Here is a 20,133-nt window from a genome sequence, read left to right as displayed (position 1 = left end):
GTGAGAGTGATGGACACATGAATATTGAATGGGTTTTGAACGGTGACATTCGTTTAATACTGAAAAAATGGTAATAAATAAAAAGACCCAGAATAATGAATGGAACAAAACCACAAAGCCATTATTAGAGCGAAATGATCGTGCACATGATTGAAAAACAAACCAGTTACTGATATTTTCTTAATGACAAAACTGTACATACCCAATCCGCTGCCAGCACGCCTTCTTTGCTTTGGCTGCAGCCACGGCGTTGCACTTCGCCTTGGTAATCATTTTAAGTTCTTCGTATTTCTCCATTCATTGTTCCTCTGCCGAAAAATATGTAGCCCTATTGCGGTCCCTGCTTACGCGATTGGCTGGTCTTTGCACACGGCACGCTTTTATGTGCACGCGCTCGGGAAGTAATCTTGGTTTCAGTAAGAAAACCTGGCTCGACATAGATTGTTGGTAGTCAGCGTCGTGATAGCGTTTATTTAGGATTACATTTGTTTGGTTTTGTTAAATCTTAAATTAGGTTCCAACGCCGAATTTGTTAAACCGGTTTCGTGAAATGGGTCGCTTGTTGAGTAAGTAATCCCGTTTTACTATCTATAATCAGTGCTATTTCCGTTTCAGAAACCGAGATCAGAATAAGCGTAGCTCAATTACCGTGGCAACTAATGCTCTGAACAAAACCTATTCGAGAGCAGAGACATGTAACACGGAACTCGTTTAACGAACTCAGGGTTTCAACTAAGTTTCAGTTTAACAAATCCAAATAAATGTAAGTGGCGTGGGCAAGCAACACTGTTATGACTCAGGCTTTGTTACTTCCTGAGCGTGCGAACTTAAAAACGTGGCGTGTGAGAGAATCACACAATCACGTAAGTATGGACCGCAATAGGGCTCCATATTTTTCGGTAGAGGAACAGCGCATTATATTGGAAAAATATGAAGAATTTAGAGGGACGTTTAAAGCCAAGAGCAACACCGTGGGTGCCGCCAAAGAAAGGAAGGCGTGCTGGCAGCGGATTGCCGACAGCGTAAATGCGTATGTACAGTTTATCTTTAAGAACATGTCATTAATTGTTTTACTTTACAATTACGTGCATGACCATTTTGCTGTAGCAAGTGCTTTGTGGTTTTATTAATTAATCTTAGTCGTTTTGTTCATAGTCATTTTTATTATTCAATATTAAATGAACTTATCACTTATCTGTACCCATTCAATATTCCTTTATCCACCACATGCTCACTCAATTATTTTAAATGGCCATTTCATCATTTACTGAATGCTTTCACTTTTATGATACTCTGTTCTCTGCATCTGTGCCAAGGAATTAATGTATGCCAATATAGGCTATAGGTGTTATGACACTGTGGGAAGTTCCTATTTTTGAGGAAACAATTTTATTCCAGTTACAGTGCAAATGGCGTGAAGAGAACTTGGACACAAGTTAAAACAAAATATAAAAATATAGTCCAGACTGGTGAGTATTTTCCATCACCTTATTTTTATGGAGAATTTATTTAATGTAAACTAAGAAGTTGCATTATTTGCAGCCAACAGAAAGCGGGGCTCTGTAAGGCAGAGAGGAGGGGGACTGCTGCAGAATACTCTGGTGGAGGAGCTGACCCTCTCGAATAATGAGGGTAGCCCATTGATAACAGGGTTCCAAGGTAGTAAGTGTGTGATCCAGCTATTCTGCCCTCCATACTATCCATTAGTATTGGGAGTGCTTATTTTCTTTCTCTCACTGCTTTGATGCTACTACCTATGACTGACTACATATCTCATTTGCAGTGGATGCGACTTACCTAGACCCACACTCCACCATGGAGATTCAGTCTGAGGTAGGTATCAAAACATTTTACAATCACAGGCCATCACAGGTTACACAGTTCTGATTCTCCACCCCCCCCCACCCCCTTCCAGACAAAGGTTGATGAAGAAAGCTTATCCATCTGCTCTGAGATAAAAACAGAGGTAAATAATTTTGCATTCTTCATAGTGAATTTGTATGGGCAGTGTTTTCAATTGTATTCTACTTTTTTGTAGCAGGAAGTTAACCCAGTGTCATTCCCACATGCTGGGCCCTCTGTATCAGCCCCAACATCAAGAATGGTAAAGTAGCTAAAACTTTTACATACATTAATGTCTTGGTACAGGGCCATCTTTTGGAACATATGTGTCTGATATGATTCAGTATGGTAATAAGTACATTGTTTTTATCAGATGGAATCAGAGAGTGTAAAGACCCTTTACAAGAGGACCTTGGAATTGGATATCATATATAAAGAACTTTTAATAAAGAAAGTCAAGCTTGAAATTGAGAGGCTTGAAGATGAAAAACGGGTAGGTATATATGGCTAAAAACACTGAATATTTCCTCAAAGAATACTTATAAAAATAAAGAATCGACATAATGTTGTTTTTTTTTCTTCCCCAGCAAAGACAAAATCAATAAAATACTTTTCTTCACACATGTTGGTTTTATCTAGCTGGAAAACTACATGATGATGGAATCTGCCAGGTGGGTTCATGGGGGCAACCTCATTGCGGGGTACTTCTAACAGGACAGTGCCTCTCCTTCCTTACCGTGGCGCATGACACATGCTGCCAGAGTCTCTGAAGCCTGATTCAGGGCCTCTCACAGCCCATAGAGGCACTGAGTCCTTGACTTCAGTCGGCCAGAGGTCATTTAAGTTCTGACCCTCACTTTCCTGTGGGCTGCGCTGAAGGGACCTTGACCTCGCGTCTCAGGCTCGGAAGGAGTTCATCAATAACCTAGACAGAAGTAATGTGACATCAAAAATAGTAACCATGCACAAAGGGTTACAGAACATCTGAAATGCCAGGAAGGTGTGTACTCATATAAAGGACATAAGTAGATGACAAGTAGTAGGAATGACAATAAGTCAAAAATTGTATCGTGTTGTATGTTCAATAATTCATTGGTCAATTATTTTGAATACTATATTACACTAACTCCAGCAAATTTGATTTGCCTTATTTATAAAAAGATGCCACAATATATGCACACTAAGACAATGAAAGGACTTGTGATTAATAAAATCTGCCCCATGCTGATGTGTTTAGGTTGTGGATACAATCTATTGGAGCAATTACTTGTGGGAAACCTAAGAATAAATTGTATGGAGATCTTGACATATGTGTTGACTAGATGCTGGAGACTGTAGTGAAAGGACAGGTTAATTGCATTGAGCGATTTGCTCTGTATATGAACTGCAGACGGTCAAGGAGGGACTCTGTGATGGACTTCAGATGGACCAGCATTAGGCATTCACTGGTTTTCATTGAAGTCAGAACAACTGGCCTGTAGTCAGTTAAGTGATCTTGCATTCTGTAGTCAGTTAAGTGATCTGGGACAATTGTAGAAACCTTAAAACAGTCTGGCACCTTGCATGCATGCAGAGAGTTATTTAAGATCTCAGTAAAAATTGGAGTACTCAGATCTGTGTGGTGTTTTAGAGTGCCAGGTGAGACACCATGCAGGCCTGCTGGGCAGGAGAAGAGGGTTGGTTGGGGGGTGCACTGGGAGTTCCAGCACCAGAATTGGGTGTGAGGAGGAGTCATTGGTTTCTGTCTGCCATGTAAGGTGAAATGGTGGTTACTGATTGTCAGACCGATAGTAAAACTCGTCAAGCTGGTTGGCCAAGGTTAGGGAGGGGGAGGCTTGAAGGCTGTTTAGTTCGAAGTTAGTAAGTTTCTACAAAGCTCCAGAAAACCTGGCTGTTATCAGAAGAGTTTCTCTGGCCATTTCTTCTATACATCTTTGAAACCCTTAATTGCTTTGCTGAACTGCGGTTTTGCATTTTCGTATTCTTCAAATTATCCAGCTAAGCAACAATTCCTGCTTTGTGATACAGGCCCCTGTTCTCCAGCAGCTTTGGTGCAGAGCATTAGTTTCTATGGTAACTGAGTCACACTCATTCTGATCTCGGTTTCTGAAGCAAAAATTGCAGTTCTGAGCTACTTACTTGGAATTATTCAAAAAACCCTCTTTCTTGTAATAACGCCCAGGTGTTTGAAAAATGTCATGTGACCACAATAATAAGGCCTTTATTGCAAGGTTGAGTCAATTCAGAGATAGGAATGTTAACCAATAGTCATAGGACACAATTATATCTAAATTACTTATCTTTGCTTGTCTGTGTACTGAGAGGCAGCCCATGCAAATATAGGAAGAACATGCAAAATCCATAAACACACAGACCCAGTGCAGGAATTGAGCTGAGAAAACTGGAGAGGTAAAGCCACAATGTTACTCCACACAAAACAGGACACATTAAACTGTGATATTTCCTCATTATATTTATTTATATATTTGGACAAAGGTTAACTTTTAAACAGAGTGATGCTGACAGATTTCTGGTGGAAAGGTAAAGTGACCTCTCACTGGAAGGGCGTGCACTGAACAGCCCTCAACCTCATGCACACATAGGCAGGTGATAACAGTATCTACACGGCTGGAGAGCCAGACTTCCAAAATCACTGTAAAGCTTAAAAAAGGCAGTGTGGAACCAGTAAAAAATAACAGGCCAGGTCTCAGAATTAGCACTAGAAAACAAGGACAGTATCAGTACTCTCATATATTCCTGACCCGAGCTTTAACATTTTACCATTTCATTTAGCCTTGGTTTACAAAAGTACCATGGACAGGTACAAATTACTCTACTAAAAAGGCAAATCCTTACTGTCTTCTTGGTACTTCAATACAGACACATCTTTAAAAGTTGTATAAATATGATGCTCATTAAGTTACTCAGAGAAGCCCCTGTATAAAACTTGTGTGTGTTTGGAGGGGGGGGGGGCATGATTTTTCCATAGCTCTTAAAGAAGGCCTCTACTTATAACGAAAGCACTGTTCTTTTCATTGTTATGTTCTGGAATGTAAAACAGATGCCAGCATGCTCGTGACTCCGAACCGGACTTCTCTATGTAGCATCACCCAATCCCTCTTAGAATCTTTGGAATTACACAGCACCCTTCACTTGTCCTCTGGTTGTTATGACAGCTGTCGCCAAGACAGCAGAAGAGTCCGTGTAAGAATGAGGTTTTGCTCCCAACGGAGTTACAGGTCGCGTTAACATCAGTTCTGTCATTATCAATAACCAAGCTGATAAATACAAATACATCACTGTAATATCACGAGAAGCTAAAACTAAAACTAGAGGGTGTAGTAGGTTGCTGAGGACCATTAGCATTCCTCTGTACCTTCAGATATGGTGTGCTAGATGCAAGCAAATTTAAGTTCCTTTGAGCATATACAGTTTAACGATTATATTATCTGTATCCTGCGTTAGGCCTGTTGATGCATGGGCTATAAAAGGGACTGCGTGAGCCTCTTTAAAAGCTGTGCAACACAGAACACAGCCACCTTCTTACCCTGTTTCCTCCCACAGCCAAGCAGATCTACTTTTTAGCCTTTCCCTGGGCCGCCACGGCCTCCATAGCCTTGCGGATGGTCTCCTAGGAACTGCATGGGCTTGATGGGCTTCAGGTTCTTGTCCAGCTCGTAGACGATGGGGATTCCAGTGGGCAGATTGAGGTTCATGATGGCCTCATTTGTCATGCCTGTAGACAAAAGGCCAGCCTCCATTATGCATCATGGGTACTAATTGGTTTCATCTGTATGAAGATACTAGACAGTTGGAGTGCGGTAAGTAGAATACACACCCTCCAGGTGTTTCACGATCCCTCTCAGGCTGTTCCCGTGGGCTGCAATCAGCACCCTTTTGCCCTCCTTGATCTGAGGCACAATTTCCTCATTCCAGAAGGGCAGAGCACGGGCAATGGTGTCTTTAAGGCTTTCGCAGGTGGGTAGCTGGTCCTTGCTCAGGTCACCATAGCGACGGTCCTGCAGACACCATACATATAGAAGAAAGAAATGTGATTATTTTATCCAATGTGGTAACCATGTCAAGCATGTTCAGTAAACTATGTCTGAAAAGCTTACACAGGTGTTCATACAAGAGCCATAATAGTCCAGGAGGGAGTGGGTGTACAACTTCACACATAAATGGACAGTTCTTCTGTTCATTGCTCATAGGTTGTAAGCATACTCCACAACCTGGTGTTTACTCTCGGAAAGACTGTATTCTGCATTTTGGCCACAATGTGGCAGCAGTGATCCATTTTTAATTCAATAGCAAAAGGCCACTTGATATTTATGTTCACTCATTCCTCCTTATTTATGCACAGCACAAGTCTGGACACGCCAAGCTGCCTAGAAAGGAGATATTGGATAGTGTCACATCACATGACCTGGCCACCTAACCTTAATACAATAGAAGTAATTTTGGAGAAGTTTGACCACAGAGTGAAGGAAAAGTGTGTCAAGCATGTATGTGGGACCTCCTTCAGGACAGCAGGAAAAGCATCCCAGGAGGCCACGTCATGAAGCTGGCGTAGAGGAAACAGTAGGGTCAACCAGTCCATGGAGGAATTGGGGATAAGGGGCTCGCTCAAATGGTGGGATCACTCTACGCACCACAGGATTTCAACCGGCATCAGAGCTGCCGCCATTCCCAACAAATTATTGTTTTTTTTGTTTAAGTACACAGAGAATAGCACAAACAGCACAATGAGTAGCTCAGCAGGCTTAGTCCCTCTGCCTGTGATCAGAAGATTGCCGGTTTGAGCCCTGACCTCGGCAGGATGGTCACATGTCCGTGGGCCCTTGAGCAAAGCCCTTTACCCTGAGTCTCAGGGGCACTGCACTACACCGTGGCCCCCAAGCTATGGGGAGAGAAGAATTCCAATGTATTTGTGCAAATAAATTATAATTATTATGAAAATATACCTTTCGATGGGTAGGTGTGTCCAAACTTTTGCTGTTATACTTTTATTCTTTGATTTGTCCCCCCTTAGTATTTAACGTCCAGTGTTTACTCATCAACTATTGTTGTTCTAGCCATTTGCGCCAAAGGATTGCCATTTAATGAGTATGAAGTGGCAATAAAGTGACTTCAACTGCACCCCCACAAACAGCAAAAGTGGAATTCGAACCCCCAAACCTGGGGATGTGAGGCAACAATGCTATCTAAAGTGTCTCCATGTGAGATATACATCTGTTAGAGAACTGAGATAGCATTGATGAAAATCCAAGCTACACGGACGGTCTGCTTTGAGGTCTGTTATCTTCAGATTTCAGCTGTCTTCATCAGACCAAGGTCTTAAATCAAAAGTAACCGATCTTTTGAATTGCCCTTTGGTATTACAAATTATTTATCCCAGAATAACCCAGCAATGCACCACCAAACCCACGGATATTGGAAAATGCGGCCAAAGATATATTGATGAAACATGACGCTTCAATATGTCAGTCTGTGGTGGCTGCTGGTCAGGAAGGAGGGCCCGCACTCCTCTGCTTGGGGAATGAAATGGGAATAAATGTATCCACGACAATGGGGTTTGGTCGGATCCATACACACATGTGCAGGTCTGTCACTGGTGATCATTCACACATGCGCACAACACATACCTGGCTGGGCCACATATCCCATGATGCCAATGATGTTTCCTGGCCTCTGGTGGGAGTAACGTGTCTACGAGGCAGGCAGTACCTGGCTGATTGCAGAGTAGAAGTCGTGCTCGGCTTCCATAGGGGGTGGGGGGATGTCGTACGAACGCCTCCAGACCTTGACCTGTGCCTCGCCATGCCGGGCTGCAGTCTCGGCCTTATTGAGCCCCGTCAGGCCGCCGTAATGTCGCTCATTCAGCCGCCAGGTTCGGTGCACCGGCACCCACATTTGGTCGATGCCGTCCAGGACGAGCCAAAGCGTGCGTATGGCCCTCTGCAGCACCGATGTATAGCACACATCAAACTCGAAACCAGCATCTACAATGGGGCGAGGAGAATAGCAGCCAGAAATCTGAGTCAGGAAAAACTACTGTTCATCAGTTATAAACCTGTAACTGCAAAAAGCCTGAATTCAGTACACGCTACTGTTTTTATTTTACTGAGCTACTAAATCAGTTAAGCTCTCGCAAACCACCGAGTCTTTCTAAAGCTATTCACATATGCGTTATTCACGCAAGAATCTAACAGCAGTCAGCACCATACACTCGGCTTGGTGGAACATTTTGGTTAATATTATTAAGTGGGGGGAAACGCAAAACGTTCTGAGCGGCACGTCCACATGTGACGGCGTGATTTGGGCGGTCCGTAACCAAGCTGTAAATTAGCACAATCGGGCTTTGATTTGTCTAAACTGGGAGGAACGTCGGGCCCAACAAGATAACGATTTTGCTTGTCAAATAGCTCTCCTTAAGTCAATTAATTTTACTAATATAAAATGGCTTACCAGTAAAATAGGCGATATGTATAACAAACAAAATTGTTTAATTTTACAATGCCAACTAACAGGCTACAAACAAAAGTGAAGCGAAAACTTTTAGGAAAAAAATGGCACTTTCTTCAACCGACAAGTTTATGCTGATGCTGCAACTTTCATATATTAGACAGATGGCTAATAATACATCATAAAGTGCTATGATCAGTCTAATTCTGCGCATGAAAGGATTTTGCAGTGATGGATCTAGCTGATGTACAATAACTGACAAGCTCCAGTCGCAGCTTTTCATCACTCACAACGACAGCACGCAGTCCAGAAGGCGAGAACATTCATTTTACAACTGGCAACAAGTTTAATAACACCAGCACAAACAACGCTGCTATGTGAAGTACAGCACCTCTGAGAGCCTGGCCGCCTCGCTTCGCCTCCAGGACCCCGGCTTCGCTCAAATCTGCGTCGAACCAACCGCAGAACCTGTTCTCCTGATTCCAGCTGCTCTCTCCGTGACGAATCAGCACCAGTCTGTACGCTGCCATTCTTTGGTTTTTAACTGGAAGTAATTAGATCGCTTTTGGTAAATGTCGTCTTAGCTGCCGTAGCGTCTTACTACCAGTTTGGATTCTCTACACTGAGTTCACCCACTGAATACGCAGAATTCGTTATACAGTGAATCATCCGTAAGTGCACGTCATATGTGAACCTCCGTTACCGTAAATATTAGTGTTGGGGGCGATTTCTTATTCTGCAGCAAAATATGTTCGATTCTCTTGCAATAATTGGGGATATTTCTTTTTACAAAAGGGCTGTGGAAATGGGTTGATGGTGGGAATGGAGAGTCAATTCCACAAGTAACACGACTAAATATTACTAATTTATGGGTCAAGCTTAAAATGGTCCTTAAACTTATCTAATCATATTTGGATTATATTAACAGGTCACACAACAGGCCATGCTGAAACTCCTGCTAACTTCTTGACAGGTATAATAACCCTGCTACGTGCTATTACATTTTCTAACTCTGAACAGGAACGCATCAGCAAGTCCCCCAAGAGCCTTCTGAATCAGCATTCTTGGTGAGATTCCGTAGTAGTGTCAAAGGCGAGGAGTACACTGCAGCAGTTCATGGAACCACGGTGCTGACCAGGTGCAGTCAGGCTGCCTGTCTGCAGGGTGATGTCACGGTGATGCAGATAGACACTTCGAAAGGCCCGGTAATGATGTTAATCACATGGGGGGTGGGGGTGCACATATAGAGGAAGTTATAATCTACTGTGTATATATATATATTATATAATTATTATATATATATAATTATAATTATATATAGGCCTATGTCTACTCAGATATATATGTAGTATTGTATAATTTCTCTATGATACGCCGATGTTTACTTTGCAGACATACACGTCAGTTTTATTTACACTATGTTGTCGCTAACGCGTAAAAATGATAACCGCTTTATACATTTAGCCAAAGATGAAGTAATGACATAGAATTATCATTTTATATACAAGTCATAAAAGTCGCAAAAAATATAATTTAGGATACGAGAAAGCACTCCACCTAAAGGAAAAAAGGCAAAAGCCATAATGCACATTAAGAAAATGAATTTGACTTCGATTCATGGAGGCGGAGTTTGAGGAGGCAGCAGCCAATGCTGGCAGGCTCCCTGCTGACGTCATCGGTAATGGCGAGTTGTTTCTTCGGTAGTAGGAGGGCTTTGGTCCGGAAGCTGACAGTCAGCTGCTCTACTTGCTGAGACTCTTTGCAGGTTAGGTCACTGATTAGAGTTAGGTTGTTATTCCACGTACAGGAAGTCCGAGTTTCACCCCGTCATAGCTTTGTTTATTATGGACGAAACCAGTCCGCTCGTTTCCCCACTCCGGGATGCCACAGATTTCAGCTACTGCCCCACAGAGCCTAGCAGTCCCCGAAGCGTGTTTGGCGGGGCGCCGGGCTCGGTGGTACGTGTACCGGCTGGAAGCCCTGGACGCAGCCGTGAACGACAGCCGCTGCTGGAGCGGGACAGGGGAGGCTCTCCGCGGGATGCGCACAGGAATGACTTCCCGGAGGATCCAGAGTTTAGGGACATAATCCGGAGAGCGGAGCGGGCAATCGAGGAGGGAGTCTTTCCAGAAAGGATCTATCAGGGATCCAGCGGCAGTTATTTCGTTAAAGATTCACATGGGGTAGGTAACAGCCCAACATTAACTTTAATTGTGACGCTTTTATTTTGTGTCCTTTACCAATTCAAATGATTGCGTTGATTACATGGCATACAGTAGGTTCGAACGGGTCTGGCGCAGCCGAGGCCTGAACGCTATGGCGCTCAGAGCCGGCGATGCTCGGGCAAGTATTACTGGAGTTACGAAACACCCCTCCTTCAAGCGCTTCCTTAAGTCTTTTCCTGAATGTGCCCGGGATTGTATTGTCACCGATATATACCCGGTATGGGACTCTGTATTTTGAACCCAGGACGAGTTGGGGGTCACTGCTACCGCATCCTTAGACTGGTGTCTGGGTCTGCAGTTTAGGATTGGGTCACATGTTGCTGGTGATGTTCACATCTGTGTCTTGCTTTCGAATTGTCCTAAGTACAATCAAATGAAACGGTATGTTGTAACTTCACCCTGCTTTCCATAAATGTTATAAGCCGAACAAAATCGCGTTTTATTTACTTACCGCAGTATTTGAATATTAGTCCTCTCAATAATCCATTGTTTGGCTGCATGGTAATGAGCGCCCTAATGGGATTAGATGAGAGTGCAGTACGTTGTACATTACTGAGACTAAGCCCTTCATTAATTCTCTGGAGGGCCCCAGTGCCCTCAAGATCTTGCCAGAAGAGGGGAATGAATACATACAGGTTTATAAAGCAGCGCATTGCACTTTTCAGTGACTTATGTGTTGTCTGTGGTGTGTGTGTGTGTGTGTGTGTGTGTGGGGGGGGGGGGGGGGGGGGACTGTAGAAGGATAGCCAGGCAGCCTAGTCTGAACAAAGTATTGTATCTAGTGCCTACTAAGTCACTTTCGGAGCAGAGCCTGTTTGGTGTAAGGACAGCCGTTTCTTACTGACCCGTCTGTGTGACCTAACAGGCACTCCTTCGCTGGAAGGGCCACACGGCGGGAAGTGGACAGCTCCTTCCTTCAGAGTCTTCATGTATACTCAGATAGGCAGTGTAATGATGCAAACGCAATCATATTATATGCAAAAAAATGCTTAAAGTTGAATTTGTGCTCAAAAAGTTAAATTTGTGTCATGATGGATTAGAGAGCAGATCTTAGGCAGTCATGTGAGGAAGGTTTAGGCAATGTTACTGCTGTAATGAGTTTCCAGCCATTGCTGTTTCTCCTTTGGCCCATGAGGCTGTATCGGGGTCTGATGGTTTTGCGTTGATGTCTCTTAGGTCCGTCCATTAAAACCACACTGCATGTATCACCTTCACATGGTGTGAGGCGTTTCTGCTGTCATTCTGTGACTATTGATTCAGGCTGGTTTGTTTTTGATACCCTTTGAACATAATTAACGATTTGCTTTCAAAGTACTCGCTTTCTAAAAGGTGTCCTTGCTGCAGAATGTTGACGTCTGCCCATGCGGCTGTTCCCTGATGGCTCAGCCCTGCCTGTTACTCTCTGGCTCACCGTCCAGCTCTCATTTGCAGAAAATCATCGGTGTGTACAAGCCCAAGAACGAGGAGCCGTATGGGCAGCTGAACCCCAAGTGGACCAAGTGGCTACAGAAGCTTTGCTGCCCTTGTTGCTTTGGGAGAGACTGTCTGGTGCTGAACCAGGGCTACCTCTCCGAGGCTGGGGCCAGCCTGGTGGACCAGAAGCTTGAGCTCAACATTGTGCCCAAGACCAAGGTACAGCATGGAAGGGAGTCTGCCTGTGAGAATGGTACAGGTGACCACGCCAACCATCAGACCCTGTGACCTTTGTGCCCTGCAGGTGGTCTACCTGGCAAGCGAGACCTTCAACTACAGTGCCATCGACAGAGTCAAGTCCCGGGGTAAGAAACTGGCCCTGGAGAAGGTGCCAAAGGTTGGCCAGCGATTCCACCGGATAGGTCTCCCACCCAAGGTAAGCACCTAGGCCTAGTTCTACCAGAATCTAAGAGAACTTCTGTGATTCCCATTTTGGGTTACACGTGCACAGTGCTCATGGCTGCTGTGTGTTGTGCTGGTGCCTTCTACAGGTAGGGTCGTTTCAGTTGTTTGTAGAAGGGTACAAAGATGCCGACTTCTGGCTGCGGCGATTCGAGGCAGAACCTCTCCCAGAGAACACTAATCGACAGCTCCAGCTGCAGTTTGAGAGGCTGGTGGTTTTAGATTACATCATCAGAAACACAGGTAAGGGGGCAGTGTGTTCTCGAGAGTGGGGGGGGCGGGGGCTGGTGAAGGGAGGGTCAAGCTGTGCATAGATCACATATGAGTTGAACATGTCTTCGTGTTAAACACCACACCTTTGTGTTTCTGACAGATCGAGGGAATGACAACTGGCTGTTAAAATATGACTGTCCCATGGACACCGGGGGAGCTAGAGTAAGTTGCGGGGGGTAGGGAGGGAATCTACCCTGTAATGATGAAGCAAACTCGGAATTGAAGGTCATATGACTCCTGTTGTGGAGACTGAGTCAGACTGTACTCTCCAAAGTGCATGTGTGACTTGATGTTGTAACGGATCCTCCTTAGGCTACAGTGTAATGGGTTTTTCATGGGTTGCAAAGTGTCTGTGTTGGCAGAGGACCTGAGAACCTCCCTTCCTCTTTCGGCCCCTGCCATGGTTCTTTCCTCTCTCTCCCTGGCCAGGATACTGACTGGGTTCTCGTGAAGGAGCCTGTCATTAAGCTAGCCGCTATAGACAACGGTCTGGCCTTCCCTCTCAAGCATCCCGACTCGTGGAGAGCCTGTAAGTACAGGCGCCCTTCTGAACCGTCTGCATTAAGTGCTGTCGCTCCTGCGAGCAGCTCTTTGTTTCCAGCCACGTCAGCTGCCTTGTTGCCTACACTAGGGATGGAATTTTAAATCCTGCACCTGCAAGACTTTGTCCCACTCCCTTTTACAGAACTTCTGTCATATTTTGTCCTGCTCCCGCCAAGAACGGAAACGCGCGTTTCGATAACTGTACTTATTTTCAGATTGAGATGAAAGACAAAGCTGTAGCCACAAGAAGTAGGCTATATTCGACGTTTACCAGTAAAAACAGGTTGCTTTCATATAAAAGTAGGCTAGTCATACATATAGGCATATGTTTGCAATAACAGGTCGTAGATGTGCACAGACAATATCCATGCATTTTTGTGTATTATTTTATTTTATAATTATATTATTATTTGAGATTCTCATTTTTTTTAAAGATTTTCGTGCTGCCTCTGCCACCATTAGCATTTCAAAATGCTAACATTCTTCCAAAAGTTCTGGAATAGGCTGGCTGTGCACAAACAAATTATACATAGAAGCCTTTTTTTTTTTTTAATTTGGTGAGATTTTTAATGTAAGTCTTTGTTCACTCGTGAACATGAATTACTGTTTGATAAAATAACAAGCATACAGTATTTGAGCAATATTTATTTATTAGTCATTTCTATTCTCAAGCTCCTGCCGACATATCGGTCAGTCCTGCACGCTCACGCATTCAGAAATGAAAATTTGTGATGTGCCGCACTATATTGTTGCACGTCCCAAGGGGATGCAGACCTCTAGCCTACACCATGCCTGAACTTGCTGCGTACACCCCTTTTTGAAAGGCAGCAAAGGCTTCAAAACGTGTACAGTTTGATTTTGGTGCTGGCATTTAGAGGAAGAACACCTTCTCTGCCAACAGATCCATTTTACTGGGCCTGGTTGGCACAAGCAAAGGTACCCTTTTCACAAGAAATCAAGGAGCTTGTCTTACCCAAGCTGTCTGATCCTAATTTTATTAAGGACCTGGAGGAAGACCTGTATGAGCTGTTCAAGGTGAGCAGTGTGTTTTTTTTTTTTCTTTTCATTTACAGAATGCAGGTATTTTAGTCCTGTTTTCCACTCCTTGAACTTTATTGACTTTGCACTCTCTCCCTTGTATTCTCTTGCTCTCTCTCTCTCCCTCGCTTCACAGAAGGACCCAGGCTTCGACCGGGGACAGTTCCACAAGCAGGCTGCGGTTATGCGGGGACAGGTGAGGCGCCGGCTGCGCTGGCCAATCGGCTTTTGTGTCTGTGTTGTGGGTTGTGAGTTTGAAACTCGCTTCATGCTGTCCTCTGTTCCAGATCCTCAACCTAAGTCAGGCGCTCAAGGACGGCAAGACCCCTCTGCAGCTGGTGCAGATGCCGCCGGTCATTGTGGAGACGGCGCGAGCGCCGCAGCGAGCCAACAGCGAGTCCTACACCCAGAGCTTCCAGAGTCGCCGGCCCTTTTTCACCTGGTGGTAGAGCAGCGAGGGCTGGGGCAGGAGTGTGAGCAAGCCCCCCCCCCCATCGTAGCCTCCTGGGAGGGAAAAGAGTGAGGCATTTAACAGGGCAGCCTCCCTTCTCCCCTCGCTGGCTTCCTGACGGACAGCGTGTCAGACTGATTGACCTTCTTACGCTCTTTTCTGTGCCTTCTGCTGTCTATTAGTGGGGGGGAGCGACTCTGAGGAATGTCCTCCTCCGAGGTTTATGTTTTCATTCCACCTCCTCTCGCCGCACACGCATCACATTGTACACGACATGTTTACATTCCCAACCTCCCGGGCTGCTAAGCCGCACGTCTAGCATCAGGCTTTTTCCAGAAGGAGATGGGGAGGGTTTTGGAAAGGGGGCGGGGTGTCAGGGATGGCACACCTGATGTGGAGGAGAGCCCACCGGAGCCTCCAGGTGCCAAACACCTGCTAGGTTCCTACCTTCAGTGCCAGTGGAGCCTGTCCCATCCAGCCTTTGAATAGATTGGTGACAGACATGGCTATGAGGTCCTGACAGGAGCCGATCGACAGAGTTTTGGCTGCTTTTAACGGCATACAAGGTACTATGTAATGTCAGTGAACTACACAACTGCAGATCCTAGATTTATTGGTTATGGTTCATGTAGCAGATACAACAACTGATAGTTGTTTTAAAAAAAAAAGTTCTAGCTTTATTTTAGATGATTACGGGGTTTATCTGAAAGTTATTCATTGGCTGATTCTGTACGACCGCATCACTGCTCTCCGGATGCTAGTTAGGTAGCAGTTTGGGCTGGGAATCGCAGCCTGCTTCCTCCGAAGGATTAAATCGCAAAGACCAAAACTGCAAGGCTTCACTCAGAAACGCCTTCAGGTGTCTTTGGTGTCAGCAAGCTGTCCGTGTTTCCTTTTATACGCAGTTTCTGAAACATTTACCTTCATGAATCGTCACTGCGCTTGTAGCTAACGTGGCATGTGGGACCAGAGGCCCAGAACCACAAGTACCCCTGCCGCTGTCAGCTGCCCTGGGCCTGTTTCTGCTGGGGGGTCTACTATGTCACTAACAGCCTGCATGCCTGCCTTCTGCTTCTTGTGTGAGATGCAGTGCCATGTGCTGGCACCTACGGCTGGTCCCCAGGCTTAATGAGGATGGCTGCCACCGTCATGTCACCAGTCTTGTGCTGTTCAGGGCAGATGTGTTAGAGGGACTTTGCTGGGGCAGGATGGGATTGGGGGTGCCGGTGCTCCTGCAGTGAATTTCCTTTCCCGGATCTGCTTCTCATGGACTGTGAGCAAAGGACAGAGCACGTGCATGTACCCAGTGATGTAAGACAGCACAGGGGATTGTGGGTTTCCAGCAAATGTACAATACTGGGCTGAAAATGCGCTTCTATAAGTGGAGTAATTTGTTTTGGGAGGGGGGGGGGTGATCTCTCCTTTATCTCCAAATGAAAGTGTGCAGTTTGGGCAAATGGAGAGCATTTTGTACCCATATTTACTGCTGTAGCTACCAAAACTGACTTACATGTATTCTGACAATGCACTGTATAATTTAATGTAATATATTAAATGAAAAATATGTTTAAAGTACGTAATACACCGAGAAGGACCTCTCTGACTTCAGTGTCTTATCTTACTGGAGGGCATTTAAATGGGAATTTCTTCAGTGTTCCACCTTTGAGCTGGAGCTCTGCTTTAACCACTTATGTGTCATTTCTTAACCAATCATAGCTCATTCCAGTTTAACAAAGGGAAGCTGTAGGCCAAGGTTCCAGGAGGATACAGTCATATTCCAAAGATAAGCAGGGACAGGCCTGAATTGGCTTTTTGGCATTCCGGGCATGGGTTTGTGGTCTGGCAAAATCCATTATTGGGACCTGCCCTACTTGGCACATTTCATCATGGGGCATCAACCCTCCCCACTTTATAAGCAAAATTCATCCTGGAAAGATATGTAATTTCAACTTAGCCCAGGGGGTATTTCCACAGTACAGTGGAACCTTGGAACTCGGACGCCTCTTAACTTGATCATCTCGGGCGTCAAACGAGTATATATATATATTTTTTTTTACTTGTACCTCGACTGAAATCTTGGAACTCGACTGTTTCTGCTAAAGCTTGAAGACACAGGTCAAGACACGTTCAGCTCTAGCAATTCAGACCTTGAACGGGGTCGGTCAAGAAAAATCAACCCACAATTCAACCAAAAACTTGGAACGTAACAAAACTAAACAGACGTGCTAAAACTTAGAATCAAGACGCGTCTCTGACAGGCTCACTAAGACAAATGGACCTACTGGAATGCTGATGCCTATGGATGGCTCTCAGTCTTGCAGTACCTCTCGACCAAGTTCGACTTGCGGAAGCAGTGTTCCTGTATTCGGTGTGAATTTTTTTTGTGCTTTATCTACAGTACTTTTAGTGATACAGTAATCATGCCCCTTAAGAAAGTGAGTAGTGATAGCAGGAAACCAAAGAGGAAAGGACTGAGAGTAGCAGTACAACTTAAAAAGGAAATTATAGCAAGACTTAGGTGGTGCCCGTGTGTTTGCTTTCGCTTTACAGTTTGGGATTTTCATTTGTTTTACGTTTATTGCTTTTGTATGTCTGCTTTTTCATGTTGATTGTTAATGCTTTTTATCATTTGGTAGCTAAGTAGAAAGGCGATCTTTTGGGGGTCTGGAACGGATTAAATTCATTTATATTTTCTCATGGGGAAATGCGTTTAGGACCTCTACCAAATCGCAACTGGACAGCCTTTTGGAACGAATTAAGTTCGTGTTCCAAGGTACGACTGCAGTTTATTTTTTCAGCCACTAGAGGGAAATGTGTGCCCATTGCTAAAGGCAACATTGTAAAACTGCAACAGAAGGCTTTTTGAGAAATATGACTACAAGCCCAGCTGAGAATGCCATCCCATCACACCATCGAAGTACACACTGTGAACTTCTGAGTTTGTTTTAGTACGATGATACAAACTGAGTTTTCTGTGATGCATTACACTCATTTTACTCATAGTCCATGCCTCAATGTAGATACTGAAAAGATTTTCCAAAGCAAGCAAAAAAGATGAAATAATACAGAACATTCACATAACATAATTACACATTTATAACAGAATTTGAACGTAGTGAAAAACACCCAGCGTCTTGTGTTATTTGACAAAAAACTGGGGCAGCAGCAAATGTCATGCCTTGTACACATGTAATTATAAAATGGACATATATATATATATATATATAGAGAGAGAGTGCTGTTTTTCTGAGAAAATCCTAGCCTTCTCCATCCTCATGTCTCAATGTCCTTCATCTGGGCATCCAACTGATTAACACTTACATGTGACCCACCCATGACAGGAGTTAAGGATACAACCAATCTAGCTAACTGTGCCCATGGGAGATCACAGCCTGGTGGAAGTCTTTAATGGCTCTTTAAATATCCTGCTCAAGTATAATCTTAGTGCTATAACACAGCAAAAGAGCTATCCTCCACTATACTTCCAAAATTTCTGCTGTACTGAAGAGAGAAAAAAATGGTACCAGGTAGCCAATCAGGGTAGGATAAGGTGAAGGTAACAGTCTTGGGTTCTGCTGCTGCCCTGATTGGTGGTTCTAGCTTGGTGCCAAAGTGAAGTCTCCAGCAGCTCTGATCCTGAGTTTCCTTCAGTCTCTGATGTGCCCTCATCATTGGTAGCACCCCCACAGCTGGCTGCCTGCCCCATCTCCTCATCCTCCTCTTCGTCTGACCTGCTTGCTGACCTCTCATCAATCCTGCAAATGCAGACCATTAGATATTATTACAAGAACATTCTGAAGCTTCTTAGATATTACCAGATGAAATGAAAGGCAATATGAGGCATTTCTCCACTACTGTACAAAATGGTAAGCCCCGTCCTAGGGTCAGTATCTCTGTGGCATGACTAGTGCTCCTCTTACCTTAGGTGACCAAATGCATGAAGCCACCTGGACACGGCACAGTGTGACTCCTCCACCTTCAGCCTCCTCTTGCAGCTGCGTATCCGGAGCCCCCAGAGATCACTGGCCAGCTCTGGCCGGCCGCAGAGGCTCCACACAAGCCGTGCACGCCTCTCCGCATCGCGGTCGCCCGATGTGTGGAACAGCTGCTGGAGCTGCCGTAGGTCAACCCCTCGGAAGATGTTCGCCGATCCGGCTTTGCGGTAGCACTGCCGATGGGCTGCAGGCGAAGACTGGGAGGGGCCAGTGATGGCACCCGGCTTTACAGAGACCTTCATCTTGCACTGACTTCTGCTCTGTTGCTGAGAATCTTTTTACCCTCCACAAGGGGACTCAGCTTCTGGCCCTGCAATCAAACAGCATCATGCAAGTTTGCTCCAGGACTGAGAGATGCCATGATGGGTCAATAATTAGATGACAGAAGACCAGTGCCACTTTACCATGTGTTTTAACAGCTCAGTTCATATTTCAACGTGTGCTTTACCGGTTCAGCCTACATAATAACAATGTAACTTCAACCGGTCCTTTGGATTTATTCTCAATGTTTCCCTTATTTATTTTAAAGTTAAAGAATAAAGTGATCGAAAATGTAACACAATAAAATGCGTGTGTCATTGGAACATATCTATTCCCGACCCAGCGGTAAAGTGCGAAAGCCGGTAGAGCACGCGCTAAAACACAAGACTACTTTTAGCCATATTTTTAACTTCGGGAGTTTAGCAAAATCAGACAGCCATTGCAAATGTGTGCCCTGTAGTCATGCTTTCAGACTCTTGGTCTACATATTGACAAGATGCTGATGAAAGATATATCCCTGCTAAGCCGGCGGAGGCACGGCAATATCTCCAGCGGAGCCAGGACGGTCCAGCTCCCTTCCATAATTAAACGCCAAATTGTCGTGCAGTTCATGAGTCATCATCCGCCCAAACGCGAGGGAGAGGGACTCCTTTTTGAGCTTGAGCCAGTGGTAATTAAGAAGGTACCCAGAATATCACGTCTAGAACAGTATAATTTAAATTCTCAGAAAACATTAATGTAAAAATAAATTATCTTGGAAATGACCGGTCTGTCTATCTAGCAATAACATGCGTTTTCACTTTTCATGGACATTTTGTAATATTTTGTCAAGCGTACAGATTGTAATATTCATTAAAACCATCAACATCACGCAGATACACACGCTTAATACTGCACACCAAAGCCAGACAAGATAGAACAGCTTTATGCACATTCCATATTTAGTAATTTTGACACACACATGCTGGACATCGCTGCAACATGAAACAAACACCAAGATAAGTATTTTCTCACCTTTAGCCGCCGAAAAAAAATGCGCTTAAATGTTCTCTACACAATATAATAGGACTTTATACAGCCGCTCTACTACAGACCGCTCCGAAAGACTTGCAGAAACCGAACGGAGTTTCGTATTTTTGATTCAACTGTTGCTACGTAACCAATA

The 20,133-nt window shown here is 44.5% G+C and overlaps 4 protein-coding genes across 8 annotated transcripts; 2 read left to right on the top strand and 2 right to left on the bottom strand.

Moving 5' to 3' along the window:
- Window positions 1-365: 365 nt before the first annotated feature.
- LOC125739578 (myb/SANT-like DNA-binding domain-containing protein 4) lies at window positions 366-3,494 on the top strand. Of its 5 annotated transcripts, none has more exons than XM_049009850.1 (8): window positions 366-1,030; window positions 1,399-1,469; window positions 1,543-1,662; window positions 1,784-1,833; window positions 1,916-1,966; window positions 2,042-2,104; window positions 2,216-2,335; window positions 2,482-3,494. In XM_049009850.1, exons 1-8 carry the CDS (start codon window positions 792-794, stop codon window positions 2,551-2,553), a joined length of 786 nt encoding a protein of 261 aa, XP_048865807.1. In that variant the 5' UTR covers window positions 366-791; the 3' UTR covers window positions 2,554-3,494. The 5 variants fall into 5 exon arrangements, with proteins under 5 accessions (XP_048865807.1, XP_048865808.1, XP_048865805.1 ...); XM_049009851.1 differs by having other exon boundaries at window positions 367-1,030; window positions 1,543-1,659; window positions 2,482-3,491; XM_049009848.1 differs by having other exon boundaries at window positions 367-1,030; window positions 2,039-2,104; window positions 2,482-3,491.
- Window positions 3,495-4,295: 801 nt separating this feature from the next.
- LOC125739580 (phosphoglycerate mutase 1-like) lies at window positions 4,296-9,051 on the bottom strand. Its single transcript, XM_049009853.1, is given in 5 exon segments — window positions 4,296-5,468; window positions 5,470-5,578; window positions 5,681-5,861; window positions 7,570-7,844; window positions 8,699-9,051. Coding segments are annotated over 5 exon segments (756 nt in total). The 5' UTR covers window positions 8,838-9,051; the 3' UTR covers window positions 4,296-5,416.
- Window positions 9,052-9,649: 598 nt separating this feature from the next.
- Window positions 9,650-16,292, top strand: LOC125739575 (phosphatidylinositol 4-kinase type 2-alpha). The gene is made up of 9 exons (XM_049009835.1): window positions 9,650-10,490; window positions 11,964-12,164; window positions 12,250-12,381; window positions 12,497-12,650; window positions 12,781-12,842; window positions 13,110-13,209; window positions 14,125-14,258; window positions 14,398-14,457; window positions 14,549-16,292. The coding sequence occupies exons 1-9, from the start codon at window positions 10,152-10,154 to the stop codon at window positions 14,708-14,710; spliced, it is 1,344 nt and encodes a 447-aa protein (XP_048865792.1). The 5' UTR covers window positions 9,650-10,151; the 3' UTR covers window positions 14,711-16,292.
- Window positions 16,293-18,160: 1,868 nt separating this feature from the next.
- Window positions 18,161-20,133, bottom strand: LOC125739582 (arginine vasopressin-induced protein 1-like). Its single transcript, XM_049009857.1, has 3 exons — window positions 19,983-20,133; window positions 18,633-19,017; window positions 18,161-18,467 (listed from the first exon to the last, which is right to left on the bottom strand). The coding sequence occupies exons 2-3, from the start codon at window positions 18,947-18,949 to the stop codon at window positions 18,248-18,250; spliced, it is 537 nt and encodes a 178-aa protein (XP_048865814.1). The 5' UTR covers window positions 18,950-19,017; window positions 19,983-20,133; the 3' UTR covers window positions 18,161-18,247.

The sequence above is a fragment of the Brienomyrus brachyistius genome, chromosome 3, assembly GCF_023856365.1.
Source record: "Brienomyrus brachyistius isolate T26 chromosome 3, BBRACH_0.4, whole genome shotgun sequence".
NCBI classification, from domain to species: domain Eukaryota; kingdom Metazoa; phylum Chordata; class Actinopteri; order Osteoglossiformes; family Mormyridae; genus Brienomyrus; species Brienomyrus brachyistius.
This window is presented reverse-complemented; position numbering and strand designations above follow the sequence as displayed.